The 20,957-nt window shown below is 34.7% G+C and overlaps 1 protein-coding gene across 1 annotated transcript in view; it reads left to right on the top strand.

Annotated features, from left to right (window-relative positions):
• The first annotated feature begins 439 nt into the window (after positions 1 to 439).
• LOC150094762 (ras-related protein Rap-2c-like) overlaps positions 440 to 20,957 on the top strand; it is a 48,332-nt gene continuing 27,814 nt past the window's right edge. Inside the window, exons 1-2 of the mRNA XM_090411073.1 lie at positions 440 to 573; positions 2,502 to 3,081. Of these exons, the coding sequence (XP_090267199.1) occupies positions 2,530 to 3,075 (546 nt within the window). The 5' untranslated portion in view covers positions 440 to 573; positions 2,502 to 2,529 and the 3' untranslated portion in view covers positions 3,076 to 3,081. The remainder of the gene's footprint in view (positions 574 to 2,501; positions 3,082 to 20,957) is intronic.

Genomic DNA, 20,957 nt, shown 5'->3' with positions numbered 1-20,957 from the left:
TTTCAAATAAAGTGGCTAGATGTTCGATCGTTCTACATACTATGAAATTATAGCATGTATCATAGTTGGAAAGCGACCTTATTAAAGTTATGTATGATTAATCGTTCAGGATCCATAAAAATGTTGTTGATGTCGTTGTAATTTTGCTTTACGTAAAATAAAATGCAGTTTGTTATGAAAGTTCGCGAGGTGCGTGTTGAAAGAAATATTATTTCTTCCCTTTACATATCGAACAGACAAAGTCAAATGTATGTGTTATTGTGTAATAATGTTTTGCGTTTTTAATTAAAAGAGCTTAAAATATTGGTTATTTTAAATTTAATTAAAAGTGCGTACAATATTGGTTATTTTAAATTTAATTAAAAGTTGTAAAATATTGGTTATTCCCTTTGTTGAATAGGGTCACTAGTGTAGTGTTTACTGGGCTATGGAGCTAGGTCATAGGACTGCCGGAAGTGACATGAGGTATTAGTGACTAAAGCATTGCTTTTCACGTAGAGAGCTATGAATCAGCCAAGAGCATAGCAAATCGACATTTCGTGCAAGAAAAAGGAAGACGTTATTTTTTTATTTGTAAGCATATACATATTGTATGCCTTTGCTGTCTGTATATTTTCTGTTATGGTTATTTTGATTTCTCTTTCATTACGCACTTCATGATTACAAATTCGAAACATGATTTGTTACTTAAATGGCTAGTGAAAACCACTTTTGAATATGAGATCGTTAATTACACAGCTATTTCAACAGGAAATAGCTGTTTTGTGCTTCGTTCTATCTACCGCGTACATAGCAGTGTAATTAGCATATTTATATGGTTTTTTAGTCCTTTAGTAAACATTAATTGAAATTTAATTTCGATCTTAGGTCAATGTTTGCCTATCCAACGCTTATCTACAATGGATACTTGGATATTCAAATGAGTTTATATTCTTTCAAAAAGTGGTATCTAAACGTGGTATAAAAAATATTCGGGTATATTGCATTTGGGGAAATCTCTACTTGTTTATTCATTTTCCAACTCCCCGTCCACACACACAACTGTTTGGGATTGACTTAAATATACTAAAAATTTTAACTACGTATTATGTATGTATAGTTTTACTGTATCTGCTGAGGTTTTAACCCGTTTTCTAACTTTGAAGTTTATTTTGGAATCAGTAACTTTTTTCATCTTAAAGTCGGCGATTTTTATAATTCCTGCATAATGCATTTTCACAGAATAAAAATAAGATTCATTTTTATGTCATTAAATTGCAACGAATTATTTCCTCATTTTAGCACATGAAAGCACTATATTTATTATATTTGACAACCAGTATGGAACAGTAGTCACGAGCTTTCATATTAGTGAAAAAGATATTAAGCACCTTCCTATTACAAAGAAGGGAAAATTTGACTGTAAAAGGTATTTAAACTTGACTTGCAGATATTTTATCTGTAATACAAATGTGCACAATCCTTAAAGATATCAGGTTTCTATTCATATTTCATTGATCTATTTAAATAGACAAATCATCTACTTCATGATCTTTGAAGAACACTTTGTGATGTAAAACTTCACTTTCTTCCATAATTCAAACAGTGCCAATCACTATGACATTAAATGTCAATGAATTATGACATTTATATATTTACAGTGAAAATATTGGTATTAATATTTTCAAATAGTCATTGGACAGTACCATCTCAGTAGGTATTTCCTTTATTTCATTGGTAGGAAAAATTATGAGCTGGAAGATGCACTGTCATAATGTTATTTATTTATTTATTTTTTGTTGTTGTTTTTGTTTTGTTTTTTCCCCCTTTGATGTTTACTTATTCAAAGGGTTGAAAAGAAATGAACAAAAAGACTTCATATTAGATATTTTGTTTGCAGATTCCATATTTCCTGTAGGTATTTCTCGCAAAATTATTCATCTTTTGATGTGCAGTTCATATTTTTTGTGCCATCTTCAATTTTGGGAGACTTACAATTGAACTTCAGAGTCTCTGACATTAAAAAAAATAGTATGAAATTATTCTTTAAATTAATTGTAATAATGACTTGCATTTTGGATTCCCTTTAATGAAACTCAGGTTCCTGTATACCCATTGCAGATAGACTTGTAGATTGCTCCGATCTTGCAAGTGCAGCTGTGAATTTGGTTTCTAATGAGACATTGAACTGTTATTTTCTTAGTATATTCATCCTGAATTTCATCCATTAGCTAAAATTAAGGGTTTTTTTTTAATTGCAAAACAAATAGCTAATGAAAAATACAGTTTTGCAATTCATATTCCGTTATTATAAGAGAAAATAAATCAAGAGGGATTTCCTGTCTTTAAGCAATGTTTACTTATTGTGAGCTTGAGAAAGTGTGCACTTTTTTAATTACGACTTGGTCTAATTTTCATTATCATAAAATATTAGTTTTTATAGAAATATTGATTAATATATATGCTAAATATACATGTTTGAATAAATATGTTGTATTTATTTATTTATTTTTGCTTTATAGTTGGTTCATCAGCCAGAAGACGTTTGCAATGAGAGAATTCAAGGTTGTGATTCTGGGAAGTGGGGGTGTTGGTAAAAGTGCCCTAACTGTGCAGTTTGTATCAGGAACATTTATTGAAAAATATGACCCTACTATTGAAGATTTTTATAGGAAGGAAATAGAAGTTGATTCAGCACCTTGTGTTTTGGAAATTTTAGACACAGCAGGCACAGAGCAGTTTGCATCGATGCGTGACCTATATATCAAAAATGGTCAGGGATTTATAGTAGTGTATAGTATTACCAGTCATCAGACATTTGAGGATATTAGAAATATGAAAGAGCAGATTGTTAGAGTCAAGAATACAGAACGGGTGCCAATTTTGCTAGTAGGTAATAAGGTTGACATTGATCATCAGAGGGAAGTTACAACTGCTGAAGGACTAGATTTAGCTCACACATGGGGTTGTCCCTTTGTTGAAGCCTCTGCTAAAAACAAAACTAATGTAGATGAAATATTTGCTGAAATAGTCCATGAAATGAATTATACCCCATCTAAGAATAATCAGAATTACTGTTGTTGTGTTCTACAGTGACAATAAGTAAGTCAACTTTACTTTTATATGTTTGTCAGTTTTTGTTTTTTTTTTAATTTGACAAAACTTTTAATCTATTATTTCCTATGTGTAAATGGAATATTAATTGTCTAGTTTTCAACTTTTACCAGCTGACATTTGCATGTTTTGAAATATTTTGTCAAATTTACATTTATAAGTAAGAATGAGCAAAAAGAATAAGTTAAATATATATTTAGTGTTCAACTGGATAAACCATTTTATTCATTGCTTAATATTAAAAATTCCATAGGTTTTAATGAATACTGCAGTTTATGGTATTATGCCAGTCATAGCAGCACTAAGTAGGATAGTCAAGCATGCTTTTTCTTTAACTCTGAAAACAGTGAGACACGGCACCCTATGCATAAGGATCAAATCATAGAAAATTTTCCATATCGCTTGCAATATTGGGAGCCCTTTATATATTGCTAAAAATTACTTTTAATCTCCCTCCCTCATACATGTTGCTTTGTTGAATTTCAGATTTTTTTTTTTTAAGTGACATATCAGATATTTCAAATATTGGTCTGCTCTCACCCTGAACAGAAGAATGGATAGAAATCCTAATATTTTATATTCTATTTTTGTCATTTAAAAGAGTATGTACAGAGGCACATACTTAATTACATGATTTTCATCTTCATGTTTAATTTCCATGCTCATACATTTCATACAAATGTTTAATTTGTGTTGGCACATTTTTGCATAAGAGGTAACTATACTGATTGGTTTATACAGAACTGCTTTTGTTAAGTAATCTAAATAATTCAGCTATTTACTTTAAAACAAGAAACAAACAAATCCAGTTCAAATTCTTTGTTTGGATGTTTTAGATACTGTTGATTTATTGTGCATGATAAAACAGCATGTTTGGTGATGTCTGAGGCAGACCATGTTTTTTACTAGGAAACTAAAATAAATTTTAAGAAGATACATATATATATATATAGGGAGCTTGCTCTGCCTTTCCTGTTGCATCAGTACAACACTTACAATGCTATTCTATTGGCACTTTCTATTTGTTATACATGGTATTATATATAAGACTTCACTTTTAACTTTGTGTAAGATCACTGCTATTGGAGGCCTGAAGAGATTTGAAAAAAGTTTTTATGTTTGGAATCTGGAACAACAGAGTTTTGGATTGTCTTATGCTTAGCCCACCCACAATAGTAATAAAAATGTAATAGTTACAGTTTTTGTAGGTTAGATTCACATAATCACCTTTAGTGCATCCTGGACGAATCATGTCCTTTAGTTGGAAAGACATGGATTTGAATGTCATCTGTTATAAAGAATATTACAAGGCTTTGACTGAATGTTCAGTTGGACTCATACAAAGCAAGCAGGGTTTTATTTCCCCTTTCAGAATCACTGGTAAGAACAAACAATTGATACGTTACATTTGGCTCATGCTATATATATGAGGGGGGGGGGAGATAATTCAAAAAGTACAAAGAAACAACTGTATATTTTGTATTTTATTTTTCTGGTGTGGCTTATTTTATATTACTGCTAGTCTGTTAGTAATATATAAAATGTTTGTTACTCAGTTAAGTTGCGATTGCATTGGTGAATAGGTGTCACACTCAGAGTATCTTAATCTTTTCCCTTGTATGTTAGGCTGATTGGCTAACATGCCCATCTTATCTTCCCTTTTGTGTTAGGGCTGTCAAAACCAAATAACGTGGCTTTTTAGGAGCCTAATGCAGTGAACATGCAATTCTATTGACTAGGCTGTCTTATCAGTTGTTTGTTCTGGTTGTCTGTCTTGTAGACGAAAATATGAGTTTCCAGGACTGAAAAAACCAGCTGTATAAAGACTAGCTATAACTTGCTTTCATTTCAAAAGCTATAATTAAGATTCTCCACATTTTCAATTCAGTTCAAACCCATTTCTCTTCAGCAGGAGGGCATCATCAAAACTGACTGAACTACAAAGGCTGCCTTTGCTTATCTATATACTAAATTTAATGTAAAATTTGTTTCATTTGTCAAATTTTGCATTATGCAAATCATCTCATTCTGTTTTATCCTCATTCCCTCCAAAAGCAAAAAAAAAAAAGACGCAATGAAAATTCTCTTCTTGGAAATTTAAAATAGCATCAAATCTGTCTTGGCATAAACAATACAATTATCGCCTTCTCATCGTCCTTAAAACTAAGACTTCTTTTTCATTCAAGGGGTTGTTTTATCTCTAAACATCTGTTAACTTTATACAGATCACAACCTTGGGAGTACTATTCTTGCATTTGGGCAGTTCCCCTAAGTGCTTCTTAAAACTCAATTCAGTAGAGAAAAGAACGTTTAGATTGAACAATGATTTCTCTCACCAACTCACTTCATTTCTTATCTTTGCTATGTGCATCTTCTATGAATATGTATGGTTGCATCTCATTTGAACTGGCATCAAGAATTCTCCATTTTGTACTAATGAAATGGGTGTAGCAGCCAATCACCATTCCTTTATACACTGCTTGGAAAGAAGTCAACAGAAACCATAGTGTGAGGAACAGACAACCATGATATCCACCTTAATAAGATGTAGGACCTCCTTTCATTGCAATGACTACAGCAATCCTACAGTGCATACTTTTCACAAGCGTACGATAGCAGCTCAACCTTTATAAGCCCAAGGACCCATAAAATGCCTAAAACAATTCTACAGACCACTAAGTTATGTTATTTTTTAAAAAACCTATGTGGAGATTACCAACATTTGGGAAAAATTGTGCCACTTATAGCATAATAAATCTAAAAGCATGTTTTGAATGCATATGGAAAGATAATTAAATTGGAAGTAAATGACTAAAAGTGTATCCTCATTGAACAAACTTTTAATTTGTATTAAACAAATAAATAATATGATATAATTATGTTCTTACTTTTAATGGGATGGTTGAGTTTCTTGGCCTCGCAGAGTTGCTGAATATCTGGCTCGATATTGGTCAGCTTCAGTCGAAGATCGACACACACACTAATACAATTTCTGTATTTTGTTTTTATTTGAAGGAGCGATGAAAACCCTTTCTCACAAACATAGGTTGTAGAAAACTGCATGACGATTTGCAATGCTTCTTCAGATAATTCAGGAAATTCACTTCTCACTAAAGGCAAATTCCAGAATTGAGCCAAACCAAGATAACGGACTTACATTTTAAGCCCACTGTTACTTGAAAGCTCAATTAACTGTTCTTTTTTCGATAACGAAAGGTCATTCTCATAACTGTAAGCTTGAAATGGATCGTAAACCCACAGAAATTTCTTATAAAAGTTATTCGGAAAATATGTTTCCAAATTCTGTTTGAGTTTTGAGGTGGTCACAAACCCTTTCCAGAAACTCAGAATCAACAAAAATATCATTTCCCACTAAAATATGATTCCAATGTTGGAAAAGGTGCAAATTGTGTGTCTTTTGCATAACTAATCCATAACACCAGTTTTTTCTCGAATGCCTTTATTTTGTCATTGGCATCAAAACAGTTGAAGAATTTCCCTGAAGGGAGAGATTTAGTTCATTTAATTTTGAAAAAATGTCTGAAAGTTAGGATGGTGTTGATAACCATGCTTCGTCAACAAAGGAGTGATGCGAAATCAGAATTACGTTCATTTACAAACAATAAAACTTTGTGCCTTAATTGAAATAACCTTGTTAGTACTTTGCCCCTGGCAAGGCTGCGAATTTCAGAATGAAGCAAAAGTTGTATATATTCACCACCCATTTCATCGCAAAGTACTGAAAATAACCTGTTATTTAACGGTCAAGCCTTAATAAAATTAACTAGCTTTACAGCGTTGTATAGCACAGTTTTTAAATTCTGGTGGCATTCTTTTGGAGGTTAATGCTTCCCTATTTATGAAACAACATACGCAATTCATATCCAGTGCTATTTTCTTGACCTTAGAAACAACTCCACTATGCCTGCCTGTAAGGGCACGAGCTCCATCCGAATAGAAGCCCATTCATTTTTTCCACTGGATCACTTCGTGTATTATTTAATTATTGAGAATGTGAAATATTTCTTCTCCAGTTGTTTGGAATGACAAAGTTCTACAAAACTGAATATTGTCATGAATGTTATCATGTGCATATTTTATGTAGCATATTAACTGCACATCATTTGTAACATCAGTAGTCTCGTCTTTTTGTAAAGCATAATAAGGGCTCTTCTTAACTCTTTCGATTAACTGAGATTCTAAGTCATCTGCCATATCATTAATTCTGTGACCGACAGTGTCATTTGAAAGAGGAATCAAATCAACATCTTTTAGTAACATGTTGCCAAACATACTTTTTATCACATCTTTTATAGCTGGAAGTAGTAAATTGTCCCCGATAGGATGAGGTTTTCCTGTATTCGGTATGCACAAACTTAAGAGATAGGATGCTTCCAGTGTCTTGCTACTAATCAAACCCATGGCCGCAACTTCATCTTTCTCATAATTTAATGTCCCTAAGTGTCGCTGAAATAATTTAATTGGCTTATTTTTCACATCACAATATTTAGTTTATAAATGTCGTTGGAGTTTCGCAGGTTTCATGCACTCATTCAACAACATTTCATAACACAAAACACATTGAGGTTTCGTTCACTTTCATCTCCACACCAAGTAAAATTCCAAATATGGACTGTTATATTTCCTATTGTATTTTTTCTTTGAACTGCTTGTTTCTTCTACTTTAATAGTATCAGATTTACTCGCCATTAGAACACGTGTATCACAATTAGGATTAGCATCACCTGTTTCATTTCTTTGCTTTTCAAATTCCTAGTTCTAAGCCACTTTTTTTATTATTAAAAAAAGTTTCCGAAAAATATATAAATACTGGATTAACTCACGACACACTTTGTCCAAGTATCACTTAGCACTTCTGAAGTGCTTAGTGCCATACTGAGCTTTGGTTGAAGTAGGTAGGAAAACCTTCAACAAGCAACTGGTTGAAATGTGGATAACACATGTTTACCTCAAATCTGACAAAAGAGCAATTGAAGGCGGAAGCAATAAAACAGTACTGTTGTTTACTACACCCTTCTTTTATTACTTGTCATTCTGCAGTTACAAATTATTGTAGCAGAAGAATGTTCATGGAATTTTTTGTTTTTTTTGAGTATCCATTTTATTTCAATAATTTTTACTTATTCAATTTTAATTTGTTTTGTTTGGATAATTAAAAAATATATTTATTTAATTTAAGTCTGCCTGCGGACCACCTGTGGTTCGCAGACCACAGGTTGAGAAACACTGTTCTAGACTGTTGTGGTGGAATTTTCTCGACCTTATCTGATGCTCCAGTTCATCTCGGTAGGGTTGAAATCAGGACTGTGGAGACCAGTCAAGTGTGGTGATGTTCATGTCCCCACACCATGTAGTAACAGCCGTATAACATGGTGCATTGCTGAAAGACAATGATCAGTTCTGTAGAAATGCCACTGGCCTAGTTAGCATATTTGCTTTCTACTTAAGAGGGTGCAAGTTCAAATCTCACCAGTGGCATGGATGTTTGTGATTGTCCTACTAACCAATTACCATATGTACTGTTGTGTCCTGGTGCAGTGTGACCTTTCATGTCTTTGTGCCATAAAAAAATCAATCAATCAATCCATAGAAACGCCATAAAGTAGGAAGCATTGTATTATCCAGAATGTTCAGATACCTCTTGGAGCTCGTTTGTGGCACCATATACTGAGGTCTGAGGCCAAACTAGGAAAACCAGGATCGCATTGCAACCTCTGAATTTCATAGTTGGGATTATGCACTCTGGTAAGTGACATTCACCAGGCATCTGCTCAGTAGCGGGTGTAACACGATTCATCAATCCATATTCCATTTTACATGCCCTTTGCACCACTGAAGATGATGCTGCATATTGGTTTGGATAATGTGGTGCTTGCATATTTCAGCTCTGCCATGGTAACCCATTGTGAGCTTTGGTTCTGAATGTTTTTGTGCTGATTTGTGTTCCAGTCGATGCCTGGAACCCTGCATTCAACATGTCAGTTGACGAATGGTGGTTTTTACTCATTATCCTTTGTACCACCCTATGGTCAGGTTGGGTGAGTGTGGTGAGTCATTCACTGCAGGTAGCACTGGCATTCCACCCTGTGCTTCCATCTCAGTATGGTATCACTGATTGTTGACATGGGATGTCCCAGTTTGTCAACAATTTGCCAAACAGATAGACCTGCCACGTGGAATCCAGTCTGAATGCTTCTTTCAAACTCCATCAGTTCCCTTCTTGCAGCTCTTTCACCCAGATGCAATTGCACTGACTTGGGAGCATCATGTTCCTCCAATTTGTACAGGCTACAAACACATGCTTCGTTACTTGGCATGATGCACCTCGCCTATGGGATTGTCTGTTGACTTCTCTCCAAGCAGTATAGTTCATCTCTCTTCTTCCCCATTGATTCCTTCTACTGCTGTCTTCTGGAACATCATGGGTTGTATTCCTAAGGATTACACCATGCAGATCTTTATATCAAATGAGAAGAAGTTTCTTTCTGCCTAACCACACTATTAACATACTATAGTTTGATCATTCTACATTCTTATGTATGGGATCAACATAAAGAAAGTGAGTACATGAAATCGAATGTGTATATATCAGTTATTTGTGATTTCTTCATTTCTCTAGGACATATTTTAAATTAGATGCCAAATATTCATTGTTTCTTGCTTATTTACATTCCAGTGTACATCGCAGCAAGAACTTTTTTTTTTTTGCTCCTAAGAGGAAGTTTAGGTCTCTTTTCCAAAATGGAAAAGTACCTATTAGATTTATTCTATTCATCAGCGTGCAAGTTATTTCAGCACTTTGAATAGACAGATTTTGTTAATTTGGTATTTGAATCTTTACAAAAATTAGTCAAGCCATTCCATTTTTTTATGCTTCAATCAGATCATTTGAAAGGGAATAAAGAGGCAAAATGTGTTGAAATTCTGTTGTAGTTTTTTAAATAACATAAATTTCTCACGAAATATATATTGATATATATATGATTGGAAATTCACCTTTGAATAGTGTCAGTTGTTTGCTGATATGTCACCTCTAGATGCATACAGGATACCATGACAGCACTATATAATGTTTATATCATTACTATCCTACTAACAGTTTTCTTCCAAATTAATGTGTTTTGTTAGATCTTCAATATTGTCTGAATTTACATTTTTTCTATCTATATTAATCTAGAGCTCTTTATCCTCCTAGATTTTTTCCTGTCATCTTAACATCAAATACCTGTTTTAGTACAGTTCCCTTTCCCATTCTTATTTAAGTGATGATATCAGCTTTATTCAAATTCTTTTCTAATATCTTTACTTTTAATACCATCAGTTTGCCCTCCTATTTTTCCACATGCAATATATTTTTCATTGTCTCAGGTCTCTAGTCTTGAATTAGCTGTTTTATTTCAATTCAACTTTTGTATCTGTAAGTTAGAATTGCACAGTGAACATAATGAACATTCGTTGTCATATATGTTGCTAATAGTGCTTTGATTATTTATCTTATTCCATGTAAAAATTTATTCAACTGGTTCAATTTCTCCCACTACTAGTTTTTGCTTATTCTATTGTCTAGAATAAGCAACTCCAGGAAATGATTTCCAACATTTCTTTTTAAACACAAAATTACATGATAACTACAATAATAAATCAATAAAAATAATATAAAAAATGCAAAAATATTGTAAAAAATAGAATTGCAGTACTAATGTACTATAGCCTTACAACCTCTTGTGAATGGAAATATTTTATACTGAAAATAATAGTACATCATCAGTGTGTGGTAACTACAAGCAAATCAAAGAACAGGAACACAAGGCACATACAACAATAGGTTTATCAATTAAATGTTGCGGCATGCAAGAAATTAATATTAATAAATAATATTTAAACTATTTTTAGAATCTCCCAAGCTTTTGGAGGGGAAAGAGAGACCATCATTCTAATTCAGGTTAAGTCGATAGTTTATTGCTAATTTTTTCATAACAAATTTATTACAGTAATCTTGAAGATTATTGGATTTATTTAGGAGTAAAATGGCTACTTAAAGAGCTTAGTTGAATATCTGATTTTGATATAAATTTTAATAGCACTTTTCTTCATATTATGAACCATTTAGATGCATTCTATCTCCAGTGTTATTGATGTTTTACCTGTACAGGACTTCTATCTTATATTATTATATTAATCATCTTCCTGTTCTAACTTTCAAATTAATTTAGACTATGTAGTGCACTGTATTAATATTAAGCTCCCATTTATAACATTGTAGCATTTATGATATTTTCCCCTCACCTTATATGTATTCTGCAGATCCACAACACTTGAATATTCTCATTTTTTTTTTTTTTTAAGTAAAATTCTGGTCCTGACAAATTCTTATTTGTCCTGAATCTTAATCTTCCCTGGGCTTCCACAAATTTTCTTTATCTCTTCTCAGTGTTTGCATAAATCTTAACTTAAACTCAGTCGGGAAATTCCTTAGACCTTTTGAATTATGCAGTGTAGTTGCAGTAAAACTTTTATACTTTCATATTGGAGCATTGCTGGTTATATATTAGTGGGTGGGCTAATTTTTTTTTTCTGCTTTGTTATTTCTTATAATTTTTTTACCTGGTCCAGAAACCTTGCTCTAGAGAACTAAACATGGAACTTCAGTCACTTCAGGCCTCCAATAAGTGGGGTATTCAGTGGTCTCACACTGGATAATGAAATTCATCTACCACCTAAAGGCAGTCACATACATTCATGCCCACAGCAGGATTCAAACCTGAAATAAATATCAAAACCTGTAGCCTGCTGGTTGTGCTAACCACATAGCCAACCAGGCTGATAGATGAACAGTGGCACAAATTATTTATCAGGCAAGGGAAAGTGAAATAATTTTAACTAAAATCTCAAGTTCATTGGAAGAGAGGGAGGAGAGTATTCAGGTGATATTTGTTTATGCTTCATCAGTTTAACACTTAGAAAGTCCAATAATTTTGTTAGAATTACACTGAATCATTTTAACTTAAGTAAAACAAATCTTTAATCAATAAGTAGCTATCAGAAGTGTAGTCATGACCATAAGATCAATATACTTGTTTATTTCATTTACTTCAGTTTATAGTAATTGTTAATTGCATTAAAATTGCTAACAGTGTGTATTTGTATGCTGCTTCATGGTGATTTTTTTAAAAATTAATTTTGGGTTTATCGTTGAAAGTTTTTTTTTTATCGGTCATATTTTTATTGCTAATACATATTAAAATATTTTTATTGATAAAAAAAATAGTTTTTTTTATAACTCTACCATTCGTTGTTTGCTTGATTGCATTTAAGATCCTGTTTGTCATATTACCGGCCTGCTTGTCCGAGTGGTTAGCTTATCTGCTCTCCATCCAAAAGGTTGTGTGTTCGAATCCTGTCGTGGGCATGGAGGTTTCCGATTGTCTGTGAAAATACTAGTGGTGTGCTGGTGTAGTTGTGGTTCATTGTAGTTGGTGGATTGAGTGGTGGAGATAGAGTTGTAGAGTAGGTACCCTCCCTCACTGGGTCGTTGGACTTCCTGGAGGCGTTGCATAATAATAATAGTTTCAATTGTACCATTTTAATGGGAAAATTAGGTAATACAAAATTGTGTTTATAGTATATATGCCGAAAAAATGTTCAGTTATAATAATGAATAGGATCATTACACAAGAATAATATCACAGCATTTTGTATGTGTGTTATTCCAAGACTAGATGATTTACTCATATTTAGCATTTGAAATCCTTACAGAAATTCATCATTCCAGTTTTTGTTTCATTAAGGCCATTTGCAAGGACACAAAGGGTGAAAAACATGTGGAACTTAGTTATTGCAATAACTTTGCTCTGATTGGATAGAATTTATAATCAAATTAGGATATACGCACACGCATATACACACCTATTGGACCTCCTGTGTGCGTGTGTGCATGCATGTGCGCAAAGATCCTTTTGCTGCTAAAGGTGAATTAGTCAGTGTCATATGGAGGTTGTGGGGCTTTTTTTTTTCAGGAACTCTTGGGGATTTTCATCCTGTTAAATAAATCAGCCAAAAACTTACGTTTAAGATGTAATGTAGTGACCTCATAACCTTAGTTGCTCCAGTTGTAATTCTAAGCAGTACAAAACTCAGTGATGTCCATGTGGTCTAATTGGCAAAATTATTCAGACTGATATCACCTGGAATTTATTATATGTGCTAACTTTTTTACATGCCCGTAAGATTTTACAGTGTACTCACTGGACAGATTTGCATTGGAAATATGAACTCTGATAATTTATTACTCTGCTCTCTATAAATAACTTTAAGGTGATAATTCTAACATTTATTCATATGGTCAAATACAGCAAAATAGGACTATTTACAAATCAAGTTTTAAATTGGACAACCAATTTGTCTGATGTGTTCTCTGATTTCTGTATGTAATTTGTTATATTCTTCAGTCCCTGTATCTGTTTCTTCAACCTCCTCCTTTTGATCAGATTGCATGTTGATTCTGAGATTTTGATTTTATTTATTTATTATAATTTGACACCTCCAGGGAGTCCAAAGACTCATCGAGGGAGGGTACCTGCTTTACAACTCTGTCTCCACCACTCAATCCACCAACTGACCTCGACTACACCAACGTCATCTACCACCAACCACCACTAGTTTTTCCACAGACAATCGCAAACATCCATGGCAATATTTGAACCGGCAGCCTTTCGGATGGAGAGCGGATACGCTAACCACTCGGCCAGACAGGCCGGCTGGCCATGGGTCTGTTGGTCTTCTAATTTGACCTAGATGTTTCTTGGCTGTATCCTGTATTAAAAATTTATTTCTTGGTATGAGACTTAATAGAAGGATACTAGATTATGATGGGAGGAAGGATGTGAATAAATGTGACAAAGCAACTAAATTATGTTAATGATACAAATGAGTGTAATCATGAGTGGTTTTTATGATGAAAGAATGATTGTGTTTGTCTAGTTTGGATTTAAGTTTATGCAAAGATGTGTGTTTAAGTGAAGCATTTGATATGAACAGGGATCTGCATGTTGTCCAACCTGATCATTTAGACTACAGAGGTGAGTATATAGAAAGAAAACACAGGGAGCAAACCTATGTCTATAAATTAAAGATGCCAAGAAATGATATTCTTGGTTTCATCCTTTTTCCGCATGTAAGCAAACGAAGTTTGTGCATGAAGTAACTTCATGACTGGGCTACTTGTATATAGAGGCTTATATAAAGACTTCACATCAGTTGCCTTACTACCCCATAATGCAAGGCACATATCCTTATGGACATGTATAATGCGATGCATTATGGGAAGGGCCACCACCCAGACCAGTTTCAACCTTTATTGAGGTCTCATTAGCAGGAGCCAGACCCAGAAGAGACACCAAGGTTGAAGTAATGTAAAAGTCTGAGTGGTTAGCATATCTGTTCTCCAGCCAAAAGGCTTTCTGATTTGAATCCTGCCATCGACATGGATGTTTGCAGTCATCATCATCATCAACTTCCTGCCATGTACCCTCAAGGGGTGTACCGGATATGACAGTACTACATGAAAAAATTACATCATTACTAACTTCCTATCTACAATTTTCCTCCAAATCAGTCTGTTACTTGTCAAGACTCCAACATTATCAGATCTTATATTTCTATCGTCTAAGGCACTTTGTACCGTATCAATCCACCTATATCTTGGTCTTCCTCTGGGTCGTTTTCCTGCCAACCTGGCAGAGAACACTTGTTTTGCTAATCTTTCCTCTCCCATTCTATTTAAGTGACCATACCACCTGAGATTAGTTCTGCTAATGCATTCCTGGATGCTGACAATGTCAAGTTCTTTCCTAATATCCTCATTTTTAATATGATATTGCCATTGATGCCATCTGTTCATGCCTCTAATCTTTCTCAGGACTCTCATATCTGCAGTCCCTAGTCTTTGGTCAAGTGTTTTACTTCTGACCCAGCTCTCAGATCCATAAGTTAAAACTGGTTTGAACACTGTCTTGTATACAGCTAATTTAGTGTTCCGACTAATTTCTCTCTTATTCCATATGAATTTATTCATTTGACTTCCCACCATATACCAGCTTTGCTGATTCTGTTGTCTATTTCTATATTTAATTTACCATCTTCAGTAAAAATCGTGCCTAAGTAGGTGAAATGTTTTACTTGTTCCACAGGTTCTCCATTCACAACACAGTTGACATTTTCAATGATTCTGCCTATTTTCATTGTCTTTGTCTTTTTATTGCTGACCTTCATACCATATCTTTTACAACAGTTATTCAATTTAGTCAGAGAATCTTGCAGACTTGTAGCGGATTTATTTAGAAGTATAACATCATCCGCATAAAGCAAAGAGCTGACATTAACATCTCCAATTTTGATATCAGGTTTAATACCACTTTCCTTCATAATGTGATCCATATAGATAATGAATAACAGAGGGGATAATGTACATCCTTGTCTCACACCAGATTTAACATTAAACCATCTTCCTGTACTTCCTTCAATTCTAACTGCTGAGTTACAACTCAAATAAAGACTAAGTATTGCTTGATATAATGCCCCATTGACACTATATAACTGCAGCGTATTGAATAGCTTCTCTCTTGGCACCTTATCATATGCCTTTTCCAAATCGACAAAACTTAAATACAGATTTTTGTTATATTCCCATGCTTTCTCAACTATTTGTCGTAAAGTGAAGATCTGATCCTGACAGCCTCTGTTTGGCCTGAATCCAGCTTGTTCTTCACCAAGCTTTTCTTCCACAATTCTTCTCAACCGTTTCTCAAGTATACTTGCATAGATCTTGCCAGGAACACTCAGTAGGGAAATACTTCTGTAATTCTCACATTCAGTTTTATTTCCCTTTTTATATATGGGTACTATGAGAGCTCTACTCCAATCATCGGGAATTCGTCCCTCTGTCCAGGCTTTCTGAACTATGCAGTGCAGCCACTGTAAGACTTTTATACCACCATACTTCAGCATTTCTGGTTGAATATTATCTACTCCTGCTGCCTTTCCACATTTCAAGCCTTTGATGGCTTTTTCTATTTCAAGTATGAATATGTATTCCTGACTGCATGCCTGGTCAGTGTTTTTTATCACTGTGCTGTCATCACTGCTTGTTTCATTTAGCAGTTTTTCAAAGTAATTACTCCATACTTCAAGGATATCTTTTTCTCCTGTTTTCATGTCACCTTTATCATCTCTAACTCCTTTTACAGAACCCTTTCCTCCATTCCTAAGCTTCTTCAACAACCTCCAGAATATTTTGCCACCTTCTTGATATTTATTTTCTATATTCTTGCCAAAGTCCTCCCATGACTTTTGTTTAGCTAGTTTTACACACTGTTTAGCTTTCTTACATTTGTCTCTGTATTCTGTAAGAGTAAAAGCTGACTTATTTGCCAGGAACTTTTGATATGCTTTCTTCTTTTCCTTCACTGCCTCTTTAACTTCCTGTGTCCACCAGGTAGTTCTGATTTTTTTATCCTTGCACACAACCTCTCCACATGCCTCTCTGGCAGAATCAATCAATGTTTTCTTCAGAGTTTGCCACTGAATCTCTAAGGTTTGATTCCTGTTCTCAAACTCTTTCATTTTCTTTTCAATAATCTTTCTGTATTTTAGTCTACAGTTCACATCTGAGAGCTGCTCAACTTTTATTCGCTTTAAAACTTTCTTACATGTTATTCTTTTCAATATGAAAATCAATTTTATCCTGCTCCAGACTAAATAGTGATCACTTCCAATTTCAAATCCTCTGTACACTCTGGTGTCCTGCACCAGGGAGAAAACATCACTATCAACAATAACATAGTCAATGAGACTTTTCTTATTCCTAGCCTCTTCTCTCCATGTGAATTTGTGCACATTTTTATGTTGGAACATGGTGTTAGTAATAACCAGTCCATGTCCTGAGCAGAAATCCAACAGATATTTGCCATTATTATTAGCTTTGCTCTTTTCTCCAAATTTTCCCAAAATATTTTTGTATGTCTCACAATCATTTCCTACTCTGCTATTTAGATCCCCAACAAGGACCAACTTTTCCTTTTTCATTGTGTCAGTTGCTTTTTCTAAAGCGTCAAAAAATTCCTCTACTTCTACCTTAGTAGAACCTTCTGTGGGACCATAGGCACAAATAAGTCTCATTGTCCAGTTCCCCATTCTCATATTTGCCTACATCACTCTACTTGAGACTGACTGCCATTCAAGAAGATTAGCCTCGTATTTTGTGTTGAATACTATGGCTATACCTTCTTTTCCTTGATTGTCATTGCTTGAATATAACATTTTGTATTTATTGCTCGGAAAGATCTCGCCAGTTTTGGTCTTTTTTGTTTCAGTCACCCCTATTATGTCGATCTGGTACTTATCTAATTCCTCAGCTAGCTCCATTTCTTTGCCATTCAGGCTTCTTACATTGATAGTACCGATCTTTAACTCTGGTGATATTGAGTTGGGGTTTGTTTTCAGATTTGTTCCAGTAGCTGACTTTTCGCTGTTCGCCCTGGTTCCCTGGCGAAAACAACGGGGGCCTTGTTTAACCGGGCGACGCCTCAGCCGGCATGAAATTTTGTCATGTTGTACCATCATTTTTTTATTTTGGTTTAACCAATAAGAATACAATTTGGTTGGCTAAATCCCAAATTGCCAGCCCATCCTCGTTCTTTCAGTATCAAAGTAGATACCCAACAGGGTTCACCACGAGAAGGTGAGGATTGGACATTAGGTCAGAAGCCCTGGTCGGTTCTCCGCATTCCTTTAAAGGCTATGTGGAGGTCTCCTCTCAGTTATACAGCTTTGACCCTTAAGCACCCCGGATGTTTGCGGTTGACTGTGAAAATACTAGTGGTGGTGGACAGTTATTACTAAAATACGCTTGATTAGAAATAGACGTTGGAAGTTTTTTCACTGGGTTATACTATAAAATTAAAGATGCCAAGAAATTATATTATTGGTTTCATCCTTTATCCAAGTATAAGCAAACACAAAGTTTGTGCATGAAGTAACTTCACGACTGGGTTATTTGTATATAGAGGCTAATGATTTCTTGACATCTCTAATTTATAGTAGAACCAAGTGAAAAAACTTTCAACATCTATCTCTAATCTAGAGTATTTCAGTAATAAGGTGTGATGACACCTTTTTACTACTTGTATATGAGAAATATGACTTCTACATTATTTCAGCTTTGGTATTTCTTCTGGATCTGGCTCCTACTGATGTGCTTTTGTGCTGAAGTGGTTGCTTTCTCTGAGATATGAGCAGCTCTGCTCAGTGGTGAGATGAGCCTGCTATTGAGCAGAGCCATCACTGGAGGGACCTTTTGTGGTGAGGTGAGCCCATCACTGAGTGGAACCACCACTGAGTTAAATGATCCTTCTGGTCACTCATTGTTGGGTAATCTGAGGGATCATATGAGTTTTTGGAGCGGTATCCCTGCACTTAAACATACCTTAGTAAAGGTCTGAATAGTGTCTCTTCCCATAATTCACAGTATTACACATGTCTGTAAGGATATGTGCCTTGCATTATAGGATACTATAATGATGTGAAGTCATTATCCTCTATATACAAGTAGCCCAGTCATGAAGTTACTTGATGCACAAACTTTGTTGCTTACACTTGGATAAAGGATGAAACCAAGAATATAATTTTTTGGCATCTTTAATTTACAGTATACAGGGCCGGTTTTATCATTAGGCGAACCTAGGCAATCGCCTAGGGGCACCAGATTTTGCTACATAGTTCGGGGAAAAAATATATAGAGACAATGTATAGGGACGCCTAAATTTACTTTGCCTAGGGGCATGAGACGCTCTCGGACCTGCCTGATAGTACAAGATGATCGTAAAGTCACACAACCCCAAAATAACACATTTCGAGGTTAATTACAAGTATATGAAACATCTACAAATACAGGTTATAATTGGACCTTTATAATAAAAGAATAGGATCCCCATCATAACATACATTGAAAGTGACCACCTCCTTTGTGAATGGAAACTCATATTCTTTTTACCAGGTTCAATGTCACTTTGTGAGTTATCTCACTGATGTTTTCAATCGCTGTTGAAATGTTCATTTTTAGTTCATCAATGTGTTAGAATTATTTTAATAAACATCTTTGAGATACCTCCAAAGGAAAAAATCTGATGGTGATAAATCTGGTGATTTTGGAGGCCACAATTCTTTCGAGATGAGGTGGTCACCGGAAAATTCTTGCAAAAAATGTATAGTAATATTTGACATGTGGCACATGGCACTGTCTTGCTGAATCCAGCAATGTGTTCACTGACATCAAGGAGTGCCACTAACTGTGTGATGATGTCTTGGTAGATGGAACTATTCACTGTCATTTCAAAGAAAATGGATCCAACTATACAACGCCATGATATTGCACACCAAACAAAGTTTTTGGGAATGAATGTAAAACTTTTTCATTAAAAGCATGTGGATTTTCACATGACCAATTTACATAATCACTGAGGTGAGACCAAGCCTTGTCACTGAAGAAAACTGTATCAAGCATCTGTATACTACGTTCTTCAATGAATGAGCGTACCCATCTACAGAAGATTATTCGTTTGCTTTTTATCTGGGTCCTTCAGTTCATGGACTGAGTGCACATGATAAGGATGAAGGTGTAATGATATTGTAGCTTTCTGATTGCTATCATATGACATTGATGATTGCAAGGCAAGTTTCCTAGCCTTTTTGTTGGGGACTGCTGCAGTGCTCTCTTTACCTCATTCATTTTACCATCAAAATGGAAAGTGTGCAACAGATCCTAAAATGCTGCACTAATCTTGTTATCATTGACTTCTGAGGGACTGCTGTACCTGGATATTTCTCACGAAATTTCTCAGTAACACATGCATAAGAACAATTAGCAAAATAACTTTCCAAAATGAACAGTTGTTATGGCTGGAAAAAAGACATTTCACTTCCACAATGGACAAAACTACACTGAGAACAACCTGTACTCGTCACAGTGAACTCAGCATCTCCGATAGTTTGTAATAGTATGATGGTGACATCTAGTAGCATAAGGAATGATTATAGCGATTTGGAAACAATGGCACAAATTCAAACTTTTGGTTTGAATTTGTGCCATTCAAACTTTGATTATATTCAAACTTTGAATAACTTGACATCTGTACACAAACCAGGAGTATCAGGAACAAAGAGGTTGAGTTTGTTGCTTTGATGTGTATATTGTGGCCTCAGATTATTGGCATTAGTATGACTTGGCTCTCTGAATCATATATACTAACTGATATTGAGTGTAAAGAGTACATATCCTAATGAAGGCTAGACAAGATAGAAGGGAGTGTGTGCTAATTATATTGGATGATTTGAGTCCATTTAGGGTAGAAAGCTGTATCCTTCTATTACATGCTGTTTAAGACAGCATGCAATAGAAGGAACTTGAGATCAAAGAGTGCTAGACCTGATTTATATTTTCAGAGGGAGGGATGGTTTCAGTTGAAGATGTAATTGTTCTTCATCTGGTTGGTGATGATTATACTGTACTGACACCTGGAAAGTGGCTAGGTATGTGAATGTTCCATTCAGAAAAGATGACATGAACTACAAAGTAGGAAATTATAACCACAGGAGGCGTATACAAGGTTTGATCCCATGGTATTGATTACTGGATGGAATGGTTATCAGCAGTGTATGAAAGCAATAAAAACTACTTAAATTATGTAATATCAAAATCTCTGGAGTTCAAAGAATAAATAGGGTAGGAGGTGCAGTCTTATTCATTAAGAGATTCAGTTATGTAAATGATAAAATGGAGCTCAGAACAG

This window comes from Typopeltis vanoorti, chromosome 21 (assembly GCF_054136105.1).
Source record: "Typopeltis vanoorti isolate ZY-2024b chromosome 21, IOZ_Tvanoo_1.0, whole genome shotgun sequence".
In the NCBI taxonomy this organism is placed as follows: Eukaryota; Metazoa; Arthropoda; class Arachnida; order Uropygi; family Thelyphonidae; genus Typopeltis; species Typopeltis vanoorti.
The sequence above is the reverse complement of the archived record's forward strand: the minus strand, read 5'-3'. Positions and strand labels throughout refer to the sequence as shown.